The sequence below is a fragment of the Cervus canadensis genome, chromosome 19, assembly GCF_019320065.1.
Source record: "Cervus canadensis isolate Bull #8, Minnesota chromosome 19, ASM1932006v1, whole genome shotgun sequence".
In the NCBI taxonomy this organism is placed as follows: Eukaryota; Metazoa; Chordata; class Mammalia; order Artiodactyla; family Cervidae; genus Cervus; species Cervus canadensis.
Window position 1 is genome coordinate 480756 of NC_057404.1, and position 21657 is coordinate 502412.

Sequence of the window (21657 nt, forward strand, 5' to 3'; positions counted from 1 at the left end):
TTAACATGTTTAATCTATAGGAACCAAACAGAGATAATAACATGACAGGGTATAAGAAAAGATTTTTGAAATCAGATATCGAATATTTAATAGAAATTTTCCAAGTTCTGAAGAGGATATTTGGAATTGCAAATAATGTATCCACCACACAAGACATTTGTATTTCAGGACTAACCATCAGTCCCCCAGGTTGAAGACGCATGCTTTTCCCAAGCAGCAGATACTATGGAGCAGCCCTCGTCCTTCCCCTGAGATTGTAGCATGTTTAGGGAAGTCCCGCGCTACTGCGCTGCCGTCAAAAGCGCAGAAGCTCTCGGCTTTAAGGGGTTTGTGCTGAGTTTCGTTTTTTAGGTAATCAGTCCTAACATAACTGTAACACAAGGATGAGATGCCTCATTACTAAATACCAAGTAATCTGATGCTTCCTGGTGGCTCAGAGGTTAAAGCATCTGCCTCCAATGCGGGAGACCCAGGTTCGATCCCTGGGTCGGGAAGATCCCCTAGAGAAGGAAATGGCAACCCACTCCAGTATTCTTGCCTGGAGAATCCCATGGAAGGAGGAGCCCAGTAGGCTACAGTCCACGGGATCGCAAAGACTCGGACATGACTGAGTGACTTCACTCACTCACTCACTCACTCACTCACTCAACCTGAGAATGTGATAAAAATAGGCCACAGTATCTAGAGATCTGATTATTCACCTAAGCCCTACAGAATGCCTTTCAGAATATCAGGATGATTTGGAATCCTAGGTATGTTCTATCTTCTCATTTCAGTAGAGGTGGGGTGGGATAATGTTATGCATTTTTTATATGTGTCTTATGGCCACACATTTCAAGAAGCAAATTGGAGTGAAAATCTCTTGCATCTGTGTGCAGCACTACCTTTAGATCCAGAGCAGAGGGGCCTTGTGCTGGACCCAGGACTTAGAGCAGTGTTTCTCAACCAGTGGTGACTTTGCCCCAAGGGGACATTTGGAATTGTCAGTAGACCTTTTGATTGGCAGCCCAGGAGTGGTGTGGAGAAATTGGCATCTTGTGGGTAGAAACCAGGGGTGATGCTGAACACCCTACAGTGCCCGGAATAGCCCCATATAGCAAATAATTATCTGGCATCAAATGTCAATAGTGCCAAGGGTGAGAGAGCCTGATTTAGAGGGACCACTGTGGTCTTTCTCCTCAGCTATGCCTCACCTCATGGGGCAAAGAGTCTGTTCATCAAGAGGTGTGCCCACCTGGAGTCTGGTGCTCTGTGTTCAAAGTGTGGTCCCAGGCCACAGCATCTGTATCACCTGGGGCCATGTTAGACAGGGCGATTTAGGAGCCTCATCTCAGACCCATCAAACCTGGAAATCTAGGTATGGGGCCAACAGCGTTTGTTGTCACTGGTCCTCCAGCAGTTCTAATGAATGCTAAGGTTTGAAAACCACTGATTTAAGGAGTCCAAGCATTCTTTCTATATTTGACTTAAAAGTTATCTTGATCAAAATGGGAAGATAGAATAATTTTCTTTAACAGCTTGTTAACTCAATTTATAATATCTAATATATTATCTAGTATGATATAGCATCAGTTCAGTTCAGTCACTCAGTCATGTCTGACTCTTTGCCACCCCATGGTCTGCAACATGCCAGGCTTCCCTGTCCATCACCAACTCCTGGAGATTGCTCAAATTGATGTTCATCAAGTCGGTGATACCATCCAACCATCTCATCCTCTGTCATCCCCTTCTCCTCCTGCCTTCAACCTTTCCCAGCATCAGGGTCTTTTCCAACGGGTCAGTTCTTCACATCAGGTGCCAAAGTATTGGAGCTGCAGCTTCAGCATCAGTCCTTCCAATGAATATGCAGGACTGAATTCCTTTAGGATTGACTGGTTTGATTTCTTTGAGTCCAAGAGACTCTAAAGAGTCTTCTCCAACACCACAGTTCAAAAGCATCAATTCTTTGGCACTCAGCTTTCTTTATGGTTCAACTCTTACATCCATTCATGACTACTGAAAAAACCATAGCTTTGGCTAGATGGACCTTTGTTGGCAAAGTAACGTCTCTGCTTTTTAATCTGTTATCTAGATTGGCCATAGCTTTTCTTCCAAGGAGCAAGCGTCTTTTAAATTCATGGGTGCAGCCACCATCTGCAGTGATTTTGGAGCCCAGAAAAATAAAGCCAGCCACTGTTTCCACTGTTTCCCCATCTATTTCCCATGAAGTGATGGGACCAGATGCCATGATCTTAGTTTTCTGAATGTTGAGTTTTAAGCCAACTTTTTCACTCTCCTCTTTCACTTTCATCAAGAGGCTCTTTAGTTCTTCTTCACTTTCTGCCATAAGGGTGGTGTCATCTGCATATCTGAGGTTACTGATATTTCTCCCAGCAATCTTGATTCTAGCTTGTGCTTCATCGAGCCCAGCATTTCACATGATGTACTCTATATGTAAGTTAAATAAACGGGGTGACAATATACAGCCTTGACATACTCCTTTTCCAATTTGGAACCAGTCCTTTGTTCCATGTCCAGTTCTAACTGTTGCTTCCTGACCCGCATACAGATTTCTCAGGAGGCAGGTCAGGTAGTCTGGTATTCCCATCTCTTTAAGAATTTTCCACAGTGTATTGTGATCCACACAGTCAGAGGCTTTGGCATAGTCAATAGAGCAGAAGTAAAAGTTTTTCTGGAACTGTCTTGCTTTTTCTATGATCCAATGGATGTTGGCAACTTGATCTGTGATTCCTCTGCCTTTTCTAAATCCAGCTTGAACATCTGGAATTTCTTGGTTCACGTACTGTGGAAGCCTCGCATGGAGAATTTTTGAGAATGATATAGTATCTTGGCCTCTATCTATACTGTTGCTTTGGGCGCCACAAGTGTTTGGGATAGGTCTGTGCCTGGGTCTTAGTTTTCTCACACAGTCAAAAGAGTGCATTGGAATAGATGGTGGCTTGAATTTTCTTCTCTGCATATGATTTCATGGTTGCTCTAGAAGCATGGGACTTCATTCCCTGCACAGACACCTTAAGATATAGTAACTCTGATGTTTCATCACTAGAAAGGTGTTTTTTTGCTCTTTTGGTATCTACCCAAGAGGATTTCTTTGTCTCTTGATATAAAATGAAAATTATATGTCAAATTAATTACCAACGGGTAAACAAAATTTGAGTAATTAAGTTCCAGATATATTTTCATAGCATGGCTTACATTATATGCATAGTTATAAAAATTAAGATGTATAGGCACACCTAGTCTTGATAAGTATGTAAACTGCCATTACTCTCTGAAGGGAAAATTCATACCATTCATCAAAAATTTACATTTTGATTCAATAGTTTTATTTCTAGGAATTTGTTCTCAAGTCACACTTGTGCATGTGGGCAAAGGTGAGTCGTTAAGCTGTTAACTGCTGCTTTTTCATTATAACTCCAAATTGGAAATGGTCTCAACAGAGGACTGGTGAAATAAACGTACATGCATGTAATGGAACACTAAGCAGCTATGGAAAGAACGCGGTGTGTGCTCTGAACAGGAGGAGGGCTGCATGGTGCTCCTAGTGTTACAAGAGGCACTCTGACGTCAGACCGCAGGGATGCAACACCAAAGCTGTGTGACCGGGGGAAAATTTTGTATTCTCTCTTTGCCTCAATTTTTTCATCTCCAAAATGGTGAATAACAATAAAGCATACTTCCCTGGTAGCTCAGATGGTAAATAATCCACCTGTAATGTGGGAGACCTGGGTTCGATCCCTGGGTCAGGAAGATCCCCTGGAAGAGGAAATGGCAACCCGCTCCAGCATTCTTGCCTGGAGAATCCCACGGAAAGAGGAGCCTGGCAGGCTACAGGCTCGCCAGGGATTGCAAATAGTCAGACACTACTGAGGGACTTTCACATGTATGTATACATACTTCACAAAGTTGTTGAGAGGATTAAATAATATAAAACAAGTTAATCTTATAGTGTGTTGCCTATAGAAAATAAGTAATAGTTATTAATATCATAATTATTAATATTATCTAGCTATTACCATGCAAAGACTCCCAAGATAGGTCCTTAAATGAAAACATCACCACCGTACAGAACAATACTGCTGTTCACTCACTAAGTCATGTCCGACCCTTTGCACCCCATGAACTGCAGCGCACCAGGCTTCCCTGTCTGTCACTATCTCCCAGAAATGTATATAGACTAAAAACAAAGGGATACAAGTGTTACAGACAGTGCTTGGCAAAGATACTCAAATGCTATTTACAGTGGTGATTTTATACATCTTGGATGGGAAGAATATTTTTTAATTATATAATGTTTGGATTTTTTCCATGTATAAGTGTTACTTTTATGATTTTAAAAATTATTTAAAGAAAAAATGTTGAAATCACACAGATGCTCAGATTCTGTATGATGGCAGAAGTTGAGCCATATGGTTTCATCGATTTTTTTTAATGGGCGATAAGACGACATTTCTAGTGCTGAGAAGTGTGCTAGTGTTTAAGGGTTTCATGGGAAACTAATTTTCATAATGATACTCCCTTCTTCTTGATGAATTTCTTAGGTTTTCCACTTAACATAACTGAGAGGTTCAGACTAAATTGCCTTTCTTGGAGGCTAATTGAATAAAATGCAAAAACATCCCTCAAGGCGATTGAAGGGACCTTGGTTCCTTGGCAATGATTTTCCCAACCAGCCTCTGTGCAAATCCTGTGCTTATGCTGACTCGTCCTCATGTGAGTCCCTGTTGCCCTGTGAATATCTGCCTGAGGACTGTTCTCATTAAATAACAGATCTGAAGCCGAGCGTCCTTTGGCTTTTTGCCAATAAAATGCATGGATTTAGGAGGCCACGGATTGTTCTTTGCAGACAGAAATTCTCAGGATGCAGGTATTAAGAGAAACCTTGAAACCTTGAATGGTATGCATGACCTCTGATTTCTTTACTTCCCACACCTCTGTGCCTCCACATACAGCACCTCTGGGATTACTGGAAAGCCACATCCTCATTTTGGTGAAGGAAAAAAATTCCCATTTTTCAGTCAGTTTTGTGGCATATTCAATTATATAACAGTTCATTCAAGATTCTAAATCAATTAAAGCTTGTGCAATGCTTCTTAAAGTATGGGAGGGGATATGCCATTTTTGAAAAATCAAGTGATTAGAGTTCATCTGTTATGAAGAACTCTGTTTTGTTTTTAATTTTTTGGCTCTTATTCTATTCTCAAGTCGTTAGAGGGTTTTATTAAAAAATAACTGCATTTGGTGAGGTTTTATTAAAAAAAATTTTTTTTCTATTTTGTGATTGCAGTCGTTTTTAAATAATGGTAGCCAGGTGAAATGGTAACTTTTCTTGCAGTGCCACTGAATCTAACTTTCCTTCCCTTCCTGCGCTCTCTCCCTGTTTTGCAAAAAAAAAAAAAAGGACATTCCATTATCATAAAAGCAAGTCGCTAAGCTCACAGACTTAGTGCTACTACCCCGTCAAGGTTTCCAGGTTCATTTGAATCCTCACTGCTGCTCACCATGCTTTTATCTTTGATGTTTCTCCAAATACCTCCACCAGGAGTAACTGCATATACACGTCACTTTCCTCGCCATTGTGCCCCCTGCCACTGCCCCTCCCCACACCTTTCATCTGAGGATCTCCCCTCCTTCTTAAAATGAAAAGTAGAGACTATCTGATTATCATACTGTTCGTGGGGTTCTCAAGGCAAGAATACTGAAGTGGTTTGCCATTTCCTTTTCCAGTGGACCACGTTTTGTCAGAACTCTCCACCACGACCCATCCGTCTTGGATGGCCCCACACAGCATGGCTCATAGTTTCACTGAGTTAGACAAGGCTGTGGTCCATGTGATCAGATTGATTACTTTTCTGTGATTGTGATTTTCAGTCTGTCTGCCCTCTGATGGAGAAGGATCAGAGGCTTATAGAAGCTTCCTGATGAGAGAGACTGACTGAGGGGGAAACTGGGTCTGGTTCTGATGGGCAGAGCCATGCTTAGTAAATCCTTAATCCAATTTTCTGTTGAAGGGTGGGGCTGTGTCCCCTCCCTGTTATTTGACCTGAGGCCAAACTAAGGTGGAGGTGATGAAGATAATGTCACCTCCTTCAAAAGGTCCCATGCAGGCACTACTACACTCAATGCCCCCAACCCTGCAGCCGGCCAATGCCGACCCATGCCTCTGCGAGAGACTCCTGGACACTCACGGTCAAGTCTGGGTCAGTCTACTGTGGGATCACTGCTCCTTTCTCCTGGGTCCTGGTACACAAGGTTCTGTTTGTGCCCACCAAGAGTCTGTTTCCCTTGTCCTGTGTAAGTTCTGGCAGCTCTTTGGTGGGGTTAATGGCGACCTCCTCCAAGAGGTCTTATGCTATACCCATGTCTACTGCACCCAGAGCCCCTGCCCCTGCAGCAGTTCACTGCTGACGTGTACCTCCGCAGGAGACACCCAAACATGAACAGTATGAAAAGGCAAAAAGATAGGACACTGAAAGATGAACTCCTCAGGTTGGTAGGTGCCCAATATGCTACTGGAGATCAGTGGAGAAATAACTCCAGAACGAATGAAGAGATGAAGCCAAAGCAAAAACAATACCCAGTTGGGGATGTGACTGGTGATGGAAGTAAAGTCTGATGCTGTAAAGAGCAATATTGCATAGGAACCTGGAATGTTACGTCCATGTATCAAGGCAAATTGGAAGTGGTGAAACAGGAGATAGCAAGAGTGAACGTCAACATTTTAGGAATCAGTGAACTAAAATAGACTGGAATGGTGAATTTAACTCAGATGACCATTATATCTACTACTGTAGGCAAGAGTCCCATAGAAGAAATGGAGTAGCCATCATAGTCAACAAAAAAGTCTGACATGCAGTACTTGGATACAATCTCAAAAATGACAGAATGATCTCTGTTCAAGTCCAAGGCAAACTGTTCAATATCAGAGTAATCCAAGTCTACGCCCCAACAAGTAATGCTGAAGCAGCTGAAGTTGAATGGTTCTTAGAAGACCTACAAGACCTTCTAGAACTAACACCCAAAAAAGATGTCCTTTTCATTATAGGGGAATGGAATGCAAAAGTAGGAAATCAAGAAATACCTGGAGTAACAGGCATATTTGGCCTTGGAGTAGGGAATGAAGCAGGGCAAAGGCTAATAGAGTTTTGCCAAGAAATGTACTAGTCATAGCAAACACCCTCTTCCAACAACACAAGAGAAGACTCTACACATGGACATCACCAGATGGTCAACACTGAAATCAGACTGATTATATTCTTTGCAGCCAAAGATGGAGAATCTCTATAGAGTCAGCAAAAACAAGACCAGGAGCTGACTGTGACTCAGATCATGAACTCCTTATTGCCAAATTCAGACTTAAATTGAAGAAAGTAGGGAAAACCAGAAAACCATTCAGGTATGACCTAAATAAATTCCCTTACGATTATACAGTAGAAGTGACAAATAGATTCAAGGGATTAGATCTGATGGAAGTTCATAACTTTGTACAGGAGGCAATGATCAAGACAATCCCCAAGAAAAAGAAATGCAAAAAGGCAAAATGGCTGTCTGAGGAGGCCTTACAAATAGCTGTGAAAAGAAGAGAAACAAAAAGCAAAGGAGAAAAGGAAAGATATTCCCATTTGAATGCAGAATTCCAAAGAATAGCAAGGAGAAATAAAAGAGCCTTCCTCAGTGGTCAGTGCAAAGAAATAGAGGAAAACAATAGAATGGGAAACACTAGAGATCTTTTCAAGAAAATTAGAGATACCAAGGGAAAATTTAATGCAAAGGTGGGCTCGATAAAGGACAGAAATGGTATGGACCTAACAGAAGCAAAAGATATTAAGAATAGGTGGCAAGAATACACAGAAGAACTATGCAAAAAAGATCTTTATGATCCAGATAATCATGATGGTACAATCACTCACCTAGAGCCAGACATCCTGGAATGCGAAGTCAAATGGGCCTTAGAAAGCATCACTATGAACAAAGTTAGTGGAGGTGATGGAATTCCAGTTGAGCTATTTCAAATCCTAAAAGATGATGTTGTGAAAGTGCTGCACTCAATATGTCAGCAAATTTGGAAAACTCAGCAGTGGCCACAGGACTGGAAAAGGTCAGTTTTCATTCCAGTCCCAAAGAAAGGCAATGCCAAAGAATGTTCAAACTTCTGCACAGTTGTATGTATCTCACACGCTAGAAAAGTAATGCTCAAAATTCTTCAAGTCAGGCTTCAGCAATACATAAACTGTTAACTTCCAGGTGTTCAAGCTGGTTTTAGAAAAGGCAGAAGAACCAGAGATCAAATTGCCAACATCCACTGGGTCATTGAAAAAGCAAGAGAGTTCCAGAAAAACATCTACTTCTGCTTTATTGACTATGCCAAAGCCTTTGACTGTCTGGATCACAATAAACTGTGGAAAATTCTTCAAGAGATGGGAATACCAGACCACCTGACCTGCCTCATGAGAAATCTGTTTGCAGGTCAAGAAGCAACAGTTAGAACTGGACGTGAAACAACACAGTGGTTCCAAATCAGGAAAGGAGTCCATCAAGCCTGTATATTGTCACCCTGCTTATTTAACTTATATGCAGAGTACATCATGAGAAATGCTGGACTGGATGAAGCAGAAGCTGGAATCAAGATTACCAGGAAGAATATCAGTAACCTCAGATATGCAGATCAGATGACACCATTCTTATTGCAGAAAGCGAAGAAGAACTAAAGAGCCTCTTGATGAAAGTGAAGAGAAGAGTGAAAAAGTTGACTTAAAACTCAACATTCAGAAAACTAAGATCATGTCACCTGGTCCCATCACCTCATGGCAAATAGATGGGGAAACAGTGACAGACTTTAATTTTGGGGGCTCCAAGATCACTGCAGATGGTGATTGCAGCCATGAAACTAAAAGACCCTTGCTCCTTGGAAGAAAAGTTATGACCAACCTAGACAGCATATTAAAAAGCAGAGACATTACTTTGCCAACAAAAGTCCGTCTATTCAAAGCTATGGTTTTTCCAGTGGTCATGTATGGATGTGAGAGTCGGACTATAAAGAAAGATGAGCACCAAAGTATTGATGCTTTTGAACTGTGGTGTTGGAGAAGACTCTTGAGAGTCCCTTGGACTGCAAGAAGATCCAACCAGTCAATCCTAAAGGAAATTAGTCCTGAATATTCATTGGAAGGACTGATGCTGAAGCTGAAACTCCAATACTTAGGCCAATTGATGCGAAGAACTGACTCATTTGAAAAGACCCTGATGCTGGGAAGGGTTGAAGGTGGGAGAAGAAGGGGACTACAGAGGATAAGATGGTTGGATGGCATCACTGACTCAATGGACATGAGTTTGAGTAAACTCCGGGAGTTGGTGATGGACAGAGAAGCCTGGCATGCTGCAGTCCATGGAGGTCACAAGAGTTGGATACAACTGGGGGACTGAACTGAACTGATCTGATTATCTGATTTGTATTCTCTCATGAATTCTCTTGAATTCTCTCCCCATCTCCAAATCCAAGTACCTACTTCCTTCTCTCCTACTTTCTTCCAGATTCAGAAGGAACCCCCCTTTCTCCTGTCTAAAATGAATTCCACCACCTCATCAACTCGTGATAGCATCTGGTGAAAAAGATCCGAAAGATTTTCTTCAAATATGGATTACCTAAGTGAACCAACTATTTCTTGAAGTATAGGATATTTTACATAAAAACCCAGACAGTTTTGAAACTTAAAATTTTAAAGCTTGAGTACAGGGCAACCATATTTATGTTATACCTGAATGAGGCATTCACAGCAGAGTACTGGTGGAAGCTGAGTGAGAATATAGGTAAAGAGCAAAATGATGCTCATCCCTATCTCTGCTTTCTAGAATCCTTCCTAATTTTTAGTACATAAAGATTTTCCAGTATGTTGAAAAAATTCCACTTACAATTTTATACTCTCTAAACAGACACTACATGGCCATTGATTTTCTCTACTTATTACTTATTGTAAGATATTGCTTTATTGTAAGATTACACTAGATAAGAAAAGAAGATGAAAAAATACTCCAGGCAAATACATTTTATTTACTTTTGATTCCTGCCTCAACTTGCTCTTGTTTTTCAGGTGTTGGCTTTTACATGGCATATGTTAGAATTCCAACGCCTCAGATGTACAAATATATTCCAGCAGAGAGTTACTAAAATAGCTGTAACATTGTGGATCTTTATTGCTTCAGGATACTTTTAGTAACTTCTCTTACTCATCACATTCCATAGCCAACTTTTTTGAATACTAATCCCCCTCTTGAAATATTGACTATTAATTTAATGCTTCTTTTTGGTAAGAGTTGTTATTGTTGTTGTTTAGTCGCTAAGTCATATCTGACTCCTTTATGACCTCATGGACGTAGCCCCCCAGGCTCCTCCGTCCATGGGATTCTCCAGGCAAGAATACTGGAGTGGGTTGCCATTTCCTTCTACAGGGGATCTTCCTGACCCAGAGATTGAGCCCACGTCTTCTGCATTGGCAGGCAGATTCTTTACCACTGAAAGTGCTCCATAATGATATTGCTTGGTCAAAGATCATTGTGCTAGAATATTTATCTGGTATTTGTCTTTCTATTAGGGAACCATCTGTGACCAAATTGATAGAGGAACAGGAGCAAGACCAACAGTGGCTTACATTACACTCCAACTGGGAGAGCCTTAATGCAACAACTTTGCATGAACTACTGGTAAAAGGGTAAGACAACCCATCACTAGAGCTGTGTAGAGTGGATTATGGAGCAAAGGTCTATCATAAGGGCCCTGCTTCTGTTTCAAATCTAAGATATTCTAAATGTGTCACTTCAAAGAGGAACATCCATGGGCTACCTAAGGACATTTGTATTTCAACATCATTTGGCTTTCTTCCTTCTTTGTAGACATACATCTTTTTCTTTTGGCTAATTACATTTTTTAATTACAATTACAGAAACCATCATAGTGTAGGAGGAGGAATTTGGGTTCTAATCTTGGAGTGCTTTTCACACCCTGTTTGAAATAAGTTCTTAATGTCTACACTTCCTACAGATGCTACATGGAACTAGTTAACAGAGCAAATTGAAGGAATGACAGCTGATAAAACTCGGAGAGTCTGAGAGAAAAACAGACACACAAAGAAATTCTAATCAAGTAACCTCAAAAGTTCACTTCTGAAAAATTTCCCCTAAAAAAAATTGTGGAATGTTAAAAAGTGTTGCGTCCCTCATCTATGGGCAGGGGTTCAGGAGAAAGATCCATTGAGGGAATTAACACATTTAGTGATTATGACATTATAGGGGCATAGCTATAGAATATTTACATAAAACTTGCTCAGATTCATAGCACCACAAAAGTGCTATTCTCTGAACTCAAAACAAGTTTTTATGACTCCAAAGCTTTTAATTAATGCTAGAGAAACCACCTCTTAAGAATTTCAAAGAAGAAAATTAAAAGGTGGGTCATTTTTCTTTAGATGTCTTGACATTTTCCTATAGACAGAACTGTGACCAAATTTCTGAAAAGCTGTCAACTGAAGCACTTCCTCCAAAACAGTGACCTGGATCTTCCAACAGAGTGGTTTGTTTTCCCAAACTGGAGCTTCCAGGAAAGCCCTTCCAGGTTGGTAGGTAGGTAGATAGATGGAGAGAGAGATAAAGTCACTCGAAACTGGGAGTCGGTGGATCTGATTCTAGTCCTGCCTTACGACCTAGATATGTGATCCCACACAACCTCAATTTCCTTTTAAAATGAGAGTTAAGACAGATAATCTTTGATCTTTCCCTATTCCTAAAAGCTATAATTTTAAGATCTAATAGATAACAGCTAAGTATTGCTATCTTTTCTATGCCAGGCTTATTGCTGAGTTCTGAGGAGATGTAGAAGTGACGAGGGGAACAAGAACCCTGGTCTCAGGAAACATACACTTTAGAGGTGAAAAGAGAGAGTATAAGCAGTAACAAACAGAATGAATTTCACATATTTGGAAGTGCTACAAAGAAACTAAGGATAATGAGACAGGGAGTGAGGAGGAGATAGGACTTCAGGTTATGGGAAGGTAAAACGTGTATGTGCTTTTTCTGTATTATATAATTTATTGTATACACACATCCCCATGCAAATTTAGCAACAAAAGAAAATACGGCAGGTCTTCAAAAAAGAATGTGGAAATTAATACTTAGGGTGTTTTTTTTTTTCTGACAGATCAAGGATTCTAAGCAAATCCTAGTATATTTGATAGTCTCAAAGTGTTTTTTTTTTCCTTTAAATTTGCATTGTAGAATAAATGCTTAGAAGAGAACCTTGTGATATAAACTTATCACACCCTAAGCTGAATTCTCTTGTGCAGCCACATTGATAGATGCTTAAACATGGCCATGTGTTTTCCTTCAAAACTTAACTTTGATTTTTAAAAAGCTTTGCTTTCCTGAATGCACTGTTTCTATAAGTTCCACCTATTGATTCTGATCCTGCCACCTAGAGTAACATGGCATGAATTTAATCCCTCTTCTTCCTGTCAGCTAATCATAGGTACACAGTTTAACACTGCAAGTTCTCAGCAACATAGATAACAAATGTATGGTTACTAAAGGCGAAAGGGAAGCAGGGAGAGACAAATTAGGAGTATGGGATTAACAGGTACAAACTATGTACATAAAACAGATAAGCAACAAAGATCTACTGTATAGCAGGAGGGACTATGTTCAACATCTTATCATGAGCTATAATGGAGTATAATCAGAAAAAATAACTGAATCACAGTGCTGTATCCTTGAAACCAACACAATATTGTAAATCAACTACAGTTTTCTAAAAGGTAATAAAGTCTCTACAAGATTCTCATCTAGTCTAAATATTCAGTTCCTTTGTCTGTTCTCTAACTTTTGAAGTAATACTTATTTCTCTCAAACCATTTCTGTTTTTTTTGGGCACACATGCCCTCTCCATAAGCATGAAAGTCTGACATGCGCCCTCCTCACCACACACCCTGAGAAGCAGACTAGTTCCTTTCCTTTTCCTCTCCCTCCTTTGAAAATCATTGAGTTTATATTCCGGGTAGTGCAAACAGCTATGGTGATGTGAGAAACCTGGCTGCCTGTAGTTCCTCTTCCCACAAAGGTGAAATCATATCATCATGATGAGAAATACACTAAAAAAGCACAGCCTTCCTACACCCCCCGCCCAACCTGTGTCTTGCTTTCCACTGGTAAAGTGTTTGAAGTAAACAATAAAACATAACTTAATATTATGCCATTTTTTGGTTTCCAAATCTAGGCAGTCCTGTTACAGCAGAAGTAAGATTTCTCTTCTGTGTACTAAACAAGGTGAGAGAATTCGTGGTGTAACAGTGGTATATGAACCAAACTGGATTCACGCAGGGGGAGAAATGATCTCTTGTGCATGACAGCAAAGACGCAGGCATCCCGTTGGGTTTGGCGGTGAGTCACATCTGTCTGTCCTCTCCTGCTCCTTGGTAGACTGTGGGCGCCGCCCTGCTGCCCGGATGAACAAGAGGATTCTAGGGGGTCGGACGAGTCGCCCGGGAAGGTGGCCCTGGCAGTGTTCCCTGCAGAGTGAACCCAGTGGGCACATTTGCGGTTGTGTCCTCATTGCCAAGAAATGGGTTCTGACGGTCGCCCACTGCTTCGAGGGGTAAGGTGCACCTTTTCTTTTGCTTTGCCTGGATCTGACCTTTTATCGTTTGGGCATTCTTGATGGCATATATCATTCTCTAATTCAATGCAGAAGTCACAGTTATCTCCTTCCCTGGCCTTTATCTGCTTAGATTTTTTTGCCCTTGGTGTTCTCAGGCTCATTTATTGGCAATAGATGTATATTAATTATGATTTATGTCCTGAAGAGGGAGGGGCAGGAGGAGGTAAAGAAGATTGACTCTTCAGCCAGCATTAGTCTCTTCTCTAGCCCTCTTAAAGACATTAAATGCACATGAAGTTAAACAGTGGGGATTTACTTGGATACTACAGTGATGTTAGGAGTCTAGAGGAATTGGTGAGGAGTTTAGGAGAGTGAAAGAGAAAATGTGTGTCTTAGTCAGGATTGCCCAGAGAAACAGACCAATGAGAGAAAAAGTTTTCAGGGAATTGGCAAACATTACTGCAGGTTTGGTGAATCTAAAGTCTGAAGGGATGGCAGACATCCTGGAGGCTCAGGTAAGAGCTGCAGTAAAAGTCCAAAGGCAGTGTACTGGCTGGCAACTCTGTCTTGCTTTGGGAGGAATGGGTCTTTGTTATATGAAGGTCTCCAACTTATCTGGTAAGGCCCACCCACATTATGGAGGGTGATCTGCCAAATGTTGGGGCACCATGGTCCAGCCAGTTGGCACATAAAATTAATCATCAAAATATACCTAAGGGGAGCAGAAAAATAAGACCAAGGAGAAACCTATGGCAAACTGACAAACATCCCTGAAGAAGGGCCTTGTTGGTTTAAATTCAGTTCAGTTCAGTCGCTCAGTCATGTCTGACTCTTTGCGACCCCATGAATCGCAGCATGCCAGGCCTCCCTGTCCATCACCAACTCCCGGAATTTACCCAAACTCATGTCCATCGAGTCAGTGATGCCATCCAGCCATCTCATCCTCTGTCATCCCCTTCTCCTCCTGCTCTCAATCTTTCCCAGCATGAGGGTCTTTTCCAATGAGTCAACTCTTTGCATGAGGTGGCCAAAGTATTGGAGTTTCAGCTTCAGCATCAGTCCTTCCAATGAACAGCCAGGACTGATCTCCTTTAGGATGGACTGGTTGGTTCTCCTTGCAGTCCAAGGGACTCTCAATAGTCTTCTCCAACACCACAGTTCAAAAGCATCATTCTTCGATGCTCAGCTTTCTTTATAGTCCAACTCTCACATCCATATGTGACTACTGGAAAAACCATAGCCTTGACTAGACAGACCTTTGTTGGCAAAGTAATGTCTCTGCCTTTTTTTTTTAATCTTTTTTTTTTTCTTCGTTTTTCTTTTTTTTTTTTTTCCATTTATTTTATTGTTGGAGGTTAATCACTCTACAGTATTTGTAGTGGTTCCGTCATAACTGACAGTGAATCAGCCATGGATTTAATTTTCCTCATCCCGATCCCCTCCCCTCTCTACTCCCTCTCTACCTGATCCCTCTGGTCTTTCTAGTGCACCAGCCCAGCACTTGTCTCATGCATCCAGCCTGGGCTGGTGATCTGTTTCACCCTAGATAATATACATGTTTTGATGCGTTCTCTCGAAACATCCCACCCTTGCATTCTCCCACAGAGTCCAAAAGTCTGTTCTGTACATCTGTGTCTCTTTTTCTGTTTTGTATATAGGGTTATCGTTACCATCTTTCTAAATTCCATATATATGTGTTAGTATACTGTAATGGTCTTTATCTTTCTGGCTTACTTCACTCTGTATAATGGGCTCCAGTTTCATCCATCTCATTAGAATTGATTCAAATGAATTCCTTTTAATGGCTGAGTAATATTCCATTGTGTATATGTACCACAGCTTCCTTATCCATTCATCTGCTGATGGGCATCTAGGTTGCTTCCATGTCCTGGCTATTAGTCTCTGCTTTTGATTATGCTATCTAGGTTGGTCATAACTTTCCTTCCAAAGAGCAAGCGTCTTTTAAATTCATGGGTGCAGCCACCATCTGCAGTGATTTTGGAGCCCAGAAAAATAAAGCCAGCCACTGTTTCCACTGTTTCCCCATCTATTTGCCATGAAGTGATGGGACCAGGTGACATGATCTTAGTTTTCTGAATGTTGAGTTTTAAGCCAACTTTTTGACTCTCCTCTTTCAGTTTCATCAAGAGGCTCTTTAGTTCTTCTTCACTTTCTGCCATAAGGGTGGTGTCATCTGTATATCTGAGGTGATTGATGTTTCTCCCAGCAATCTTGATTCCAGTTTGTGCTTCATCCAGCCCAGCGTTTCTCATTATGTACTCTGCACATAAGTTAAATAAGCAGGGTGACAATATACAGCCTTGATGTACTCCTTTTCCTATTTGGAACCAGTGTGTCATTCCATGTCCAGTTCTAACTGTTGCTTCCTGACCTGCATACAGGTTTCTCAAGAGGCAGGTCAGGTGGTCTGGTATTCCCATCTCTTGAAGAATTTTCCACAGTTTATTGTGATCCAGACAGTCAAAGGCTTTGGCATAGTCAATAAAGCAGAAGTAGATGTTTTTCTGGAACTCTCTTGCTTTTTCAATGATCTAGCAGATGTTGGCAATTTGATCTTTGGTTCTTCTGCCTTTTCTAAAACCAGCTTGATCATTTGGAAGTTCATGGTTCACGTATTGCTGAAGCCTGGCTTGGAGAATTTTGAGCATTACTTTACTAGCATGTGAGATGAGTGCAATTGTGTGGTAGTTTGAGCATTCTTGGCATTGCCTTTCTTTGGGACTTGAATGAAAACTGACCTTTTCCAGTCCTGTGGCTGCTGCTGAGTTTTCCAAATTTGCTGACGTATTGAGTGTGGCACTTTCACAGCATCATCTTTTAGGATTTGAAATAGCTCAACTGGAATTCCATCACCTCCACTAGCTTTGTTCGTATTGATGCTTTCTAAGGCCCACTTGACTTTACATTCCAGGATGTCAAGCTCTAGGTGAGTGATCACACCATCATGATTATCTGGGTCATGAAGATCTTTTTTGTACAGTTCTGTGTATTCTTGCCACCTCTTCTTAACATCTTCTGCTTCTGTTAGGTTCATACCATTTCTGTCCTTTATTGAGCCCACCTTTGCATTAAATGTTCCCTTGGTATCTCTCATTTTCTTCAAGAGATCTCTAGTCTTTCCCATTCTGATGTTTTCCTCTATTTCTTTGCATTGATCGCTGAGGAAGGCTTTCTTATCTCTCCTTGCTAATCTTTGGAACCATGCATTCAAATAGGAATATCTTTCCTTTTCTCCTTTGCTTATCACTTCTCTCCTTTTCACAGCTATTTGAGGAGCTATCACTCCACAGACAGCCATTTTGCTTTTTTGCATTTCTTTTCCATGGGGATGGTCTTGATCCCTGTCTCCTGTACAATGTCACAAACCTCTGTCCATAGTTCATCAGGCACTCTGTCTATCAAATCTAGTCCCTTAAATCTATTTCTCACTTCCACTGTATAATCATAAGGGATTTGATTTAGGTAATACCTGAATGGTCTAGTGGTTTTTCCCTACTTTCTTCAATTTAAGTCTGAATTTGGCAATAAGGCGTTCATGATCTGAGTCACAGTCATCTCCCAGTCTTGTTTTTGCTGACTCTATAGAGATTCTCCATCTTTGGCTGCAAAGAATATAATCAATCTGATTTCAGTGTTGACCATCTGGTGATGTCCATGTGTAGAGTCTTCTCTTGTGGTATTGGAAGACAGTGTTTGCTATGACCAGTGCATTCTCTTGGCAAAACTCTATTAGCCTTTGCCCTGCTTCATTCCATACTCCAAGGCCAAATTTACCTGTTAGTCCAAGTGTTTCTTGACTTCCTACTTTTGCATTCCATTCCCCTATAATGAAAAGGACATCTTTTTTGGGGTGTTAGTTTTAAAAGGTCTTGTAGGTCTTCATAGAATCATTCAACTTCAGCTTCTTCAGCGTTACTGGTTGGGGCATAGACTTGGATTACCGTGATATTGAATGGTTTGCCTCGGATACAAACAGAGATCATTCTGTCATTTTTGAGATTGCATCCAAGTACTGCATTTCAGACTCTTTTGTTAACCATGATGGCTACTCCATTTCTTCTAAGGGATGCCTGCCCACAGTAGTAGATCTAATGGTCATCTAAGTTAAATTCACCATTCCAGTCCATCTTAGTTCACTGATTCCTAGAAAGTCGATGTTCACTCTTGTCATCTCCTGTTTGGCTTGATTCATGGACATAACATTCCAGGTTCCTATCGGTATTGCTCTTTTACAGCATTCGTTGCTTCTATCAACAGTCACATCCACAACTGGGTATTGTTTTTGCTTTGGCTCCGTCCCTTCATTCTTTTTGGAGTTATTTCTCCACTGATCTCCAGTAGCATACTGGGCACCTACCGACCTGGGGAGTTCATCTTTCAACATCCTATCTTTTTGCCTTTTCATACTGTTCATGGGGTTCTCAAGGCAAGAATACTGAAGTGGTTTTCCATTCCCTTCTCCAGTGGACCACATTCTGTCAGACCTCTCCACCATGACCCAACCATCTCGGGTGGCCCCACATGGCATGGCTTAGTTTCATTGAGTTAGACAAGAAAATTGTTATTATATAATTTCTGAGCAAAAAAAAAAAAGAAAAAACCACCCCAAACCAAGCAATAACAACAGTAGTAACAACCATGAAATCCAACCATTTTTTACGCCCATGGAGGATTCTGGAAGTTAGACATCTGGACAGGACCTAGCTTGTGGTTTATCTCTGCTTGGCAATGTCAGGGGCCTCTGCTGGAAGGTTCTAAGGTTCTGAGGCTGGAACCATCTGAAATCCGGCAGTGGGTTGTGCCTGTTGGCAGGGGCCTTTGTTTCTCTCCAAGTAGGACTCACAGCTTGGTGGCTAGCATTCCCCAGAGCAAGAATCCCAAAACAGGAAGCCAGGAGGAAGCTGTGCCACCTTTTTTGACCCAGCCACCAAAGACACAACCCCCTTCTGCTATGGGGTTGATGAGGGCTGTCATAGCCCCACTCACATTCAAAGGGCAGAAACATGGAGCTCTTCTCTCAGAGAGGGATGGCAAAGTGTTTGAGGACTTGTTTTAAAAACCACCATCCTGCCCATTTCTTCGTTTTATTTTTAATGATTTTACTTTATTTAAAAGTATTCTTGCCTGGAGAATCCCCATGGACAGAGAAGCCTGGCGGGCTACAGTCCATGAAGTTGCAAAGAGTCGGACACGACTGAGCAACTAAGCGCGGCAGGGCGATAATAAATAATAACAAATATTTAAAACAAAAAACTCACAGTTGTATCACTTCATTAAACTGGTTATTGTCATTTAACCAGGCTAATTTGTAGGGGAAACATGCAGTTTCATTTTTTGCCTCTTTGTCTGCTAGCGCTTTTCCTCTGTGCTCAATGCTGTGGTCAGCCCTCAGTCGTGCCCGCTCCGTGACATGCGGATGGACTCTCGTCCATAGGACTGGGAGGCTGCTCTGTCCATAGGACTTTGCTGGCAAGAACACTGGACTGGGTTGCCATGCCCTTCTCCAGAGGATCTTCCTGACCCAGGGACTGAACCCTTGTCTCCTGTGTCTCCTGCATTGCAGGCAGATTCTTTACCATTGAGCCACTGGGGATTTCCTCAGCTTTGCTATTTACTGTGTGACCATGGGTCAGTTTATAAACTTCTCTGGGCTACAGTTTCCTCATCTGTGGAACGAGGAAAATAACAATCCTGACCTCACAGTGTTGGTGGAGGCTTCGACTGAAATAGTCTATGTGATGCCTTAAGAATTATGCCTGATACCAATCAATAAGACATCGATAAAGGTAAATATTTCTTTTTAATATATTATTACTATAAACATGCTTTCTGACTTTTCCCTTAGCATTATGGCATATTTTTGCATTTTGCTAAACTATTTTTATCTCCTTCCACACTCTTTCTCTTAGACTTTCTCATCATCCTCAACGTAACCCCTAGCGATAGTTCCTCCACAGGTATAAACACCTGTTTTTCACAGGGTGTCATTTATTTTTACAATTTGAAATCACACTCCGTACTTTTGTTTGTCAGTTGATTTTCTCATGTGGCAGTACGTCATGGACATCCCCTCCAAGTCAACTGATGCAGCTGAAGCTCATTCTTTCTCAAAGCTAAGTGATGCTCCATCACAAAGAGTCACAGTAACTTTTTCTATTAATATTATTCCTGAGTTGATGGACATTCAGGTTAGTTCCAGTTCACTCTCATTTTAACAACACTGCAATACATCTTCTTATACAAAGCTACTCACCCATTAGTACCCTTGTTTCTACAGGATAGAGCCCCAGAACATATATTCATCTTCATGTGGGGGTTAAAGAAATGAATACATTTTTAATTTCTTGAAATTGTAACCCAGTGAGGAGACAGACATCTAAACAAATAATTAGAATATAGCATGAGAATTGATTATAAAAGAGAAGTGTGAATGTCTAGCTATTTGATTGCTCTTTTGGGGAAAATATAATGTAAAAAGTCAAATCAGAACCTCCTCTTGAGAACTTTTGATGTGTAAGAGCAACACCATATGATAGGAAGAGTCTGTGTAGTATGTCAGGAAATACATTGGAATGTTATTGCTTTGGAAGGGGCCAGATGTTTCCAGATGTCTTTTCCAGTTCTGATTTATAACTCCTTGATAAGCAGAAGATTGTGCTAGCAAGTGCATTCATCAGAAGATGATTACCTAAATGAATCCAGCAGCTCTTTAAAGGAACAACACCCTTTATATGCTAGTTCATTCATGTGCCACTTTTGTCATTTCCACGTGTGGTATCCAAGTTTCCTCTTTCTGTCAGATCCACTGACAGATCTGTGAAGTTAAGGAGGAACCTTGCAATAGACAAGAAATACATGTTTATAATTAAGGACATGGATATTCTATCAAAGGCCCTAATGAAATTCTGCGGAACTAAATTTCACAGAACTGTCAAGTGGGGCCTAGCCTATCCATAAAAAGTTAGAAATGGCCCGATATCAAGCAAGTCTTTGTTTGAATGGGTGCTGATCTCTTTGATTCTATTTTACAGTCTCTCCAGTGGCTTCAAACGTTTTTGAGAACCTCTAATCGTAAGCCTTAGTCTCTGCAGGAATCATTGATTGCTATAATTAATGGGATTTGTTCATATCCTGATCCCATACTTTGGCAGGGCCCAGTGTGACCCATCAGTAGGTCTTTGCAAGCCTGTCTCTTTTAATTATATTCATGGGGCGGGGTGGGGGGGGGGGGGGAAGGCAAGTTTGTCTTGCTCTTCCATGGAGAAGTATTTAAAAATCCCAAAGGAAAATTAAAAACATGAGGTACTAAGTTGATTAGATGAAGTCCCAGATGCCCTAATAACAATTTAACTTCCACAGTTCTAAGGAAGAAAGACATTGAGTTTCAGGGGTAATTTAACAAGCAATTTCCTCCCTTATTCCATCTCCAAAAGACTAAAGGATGAAATTCCTAGGCTGGCACACAACTCATAATTTTCAGAAGTGTCTGATTCCTCTCCAGGAAACCTGCATGAAAAACTACCCTTTTACTATATGATCACAACCCTTAACCCTGCCAGGTAACCCAAGTCTTGATTTCTACCACACCAGCTCTTTACTTCAAGACTTGCATTTGCTTATTTGTATGTCTCCTATTATTTCAGTCCATCTGCCTCTTCCTCATCTCTTTTCTTTCTTTCCCCAGCTAACCTAGTACCCTTCTCATAGCTGGTGAGAAGATGATTTAACTGACATGTAGAAATACTTGGAAACCACAGAGATCTTAAACTAAAAGGAGAATCTAGATCTGATCTCTTTTGCTTGTTGGATGTGTTTAAAAACTTTCAGTCAGCATTTCAAACTATGTATGCTTTACATAAAATCCAGAACTCTGGCTTCTCTGAAACAATTTGAAGGTCAGGTCTCACTAGACATTCCAACATAACAGCCATGAGTGGGAGCTGAGAGGCAGATGGCCCTGGAGACGGCAAGTCTTGCGGTCTCACCCGCTATTATTG

The 21657-nt window shown here is 41.0% G+C and overlaps 1 protein-coding gene and 1 non-coding gene across 8 annotated transcripts in view; both read left to right on the top strand.

Annotated features, from left to right (window-relative positions):
* The window catches only part of CORIN (corin, serine peptidase), a 263542-nt gene that overhangs the window by 225490 nt on the left and 16395 nt on the right, over positions 1-21657 (top strand). For 6 of the 7 annotated variants that reach the window (XM_043438349.1, XM_043438343.1, XM_043438342.1 and 3 more), the window contains 3 exons: positions 10590-10706; positions 13259-13308; positions 13462-13636. In XM_043438349.1, coding sequence (XP_043294284.1) covers positions 10590-10706; positions 13259-13308; positions 13462-13636 — 342 coding nt within the window. The remainder of the gene's footprint in view (positions 1-10589; positions 10707-13258; positions 13309-13461; positions 13637-21657) is intronic. The other variant, XM_043438344.1, reaches the window with a different exon arrangement.
* Positions 423-495, top strand: TRNAW-CCA. Its single transcript has one exon. It is a non-coding gene; the product is annotated as a tRNA-Trp (tRNA).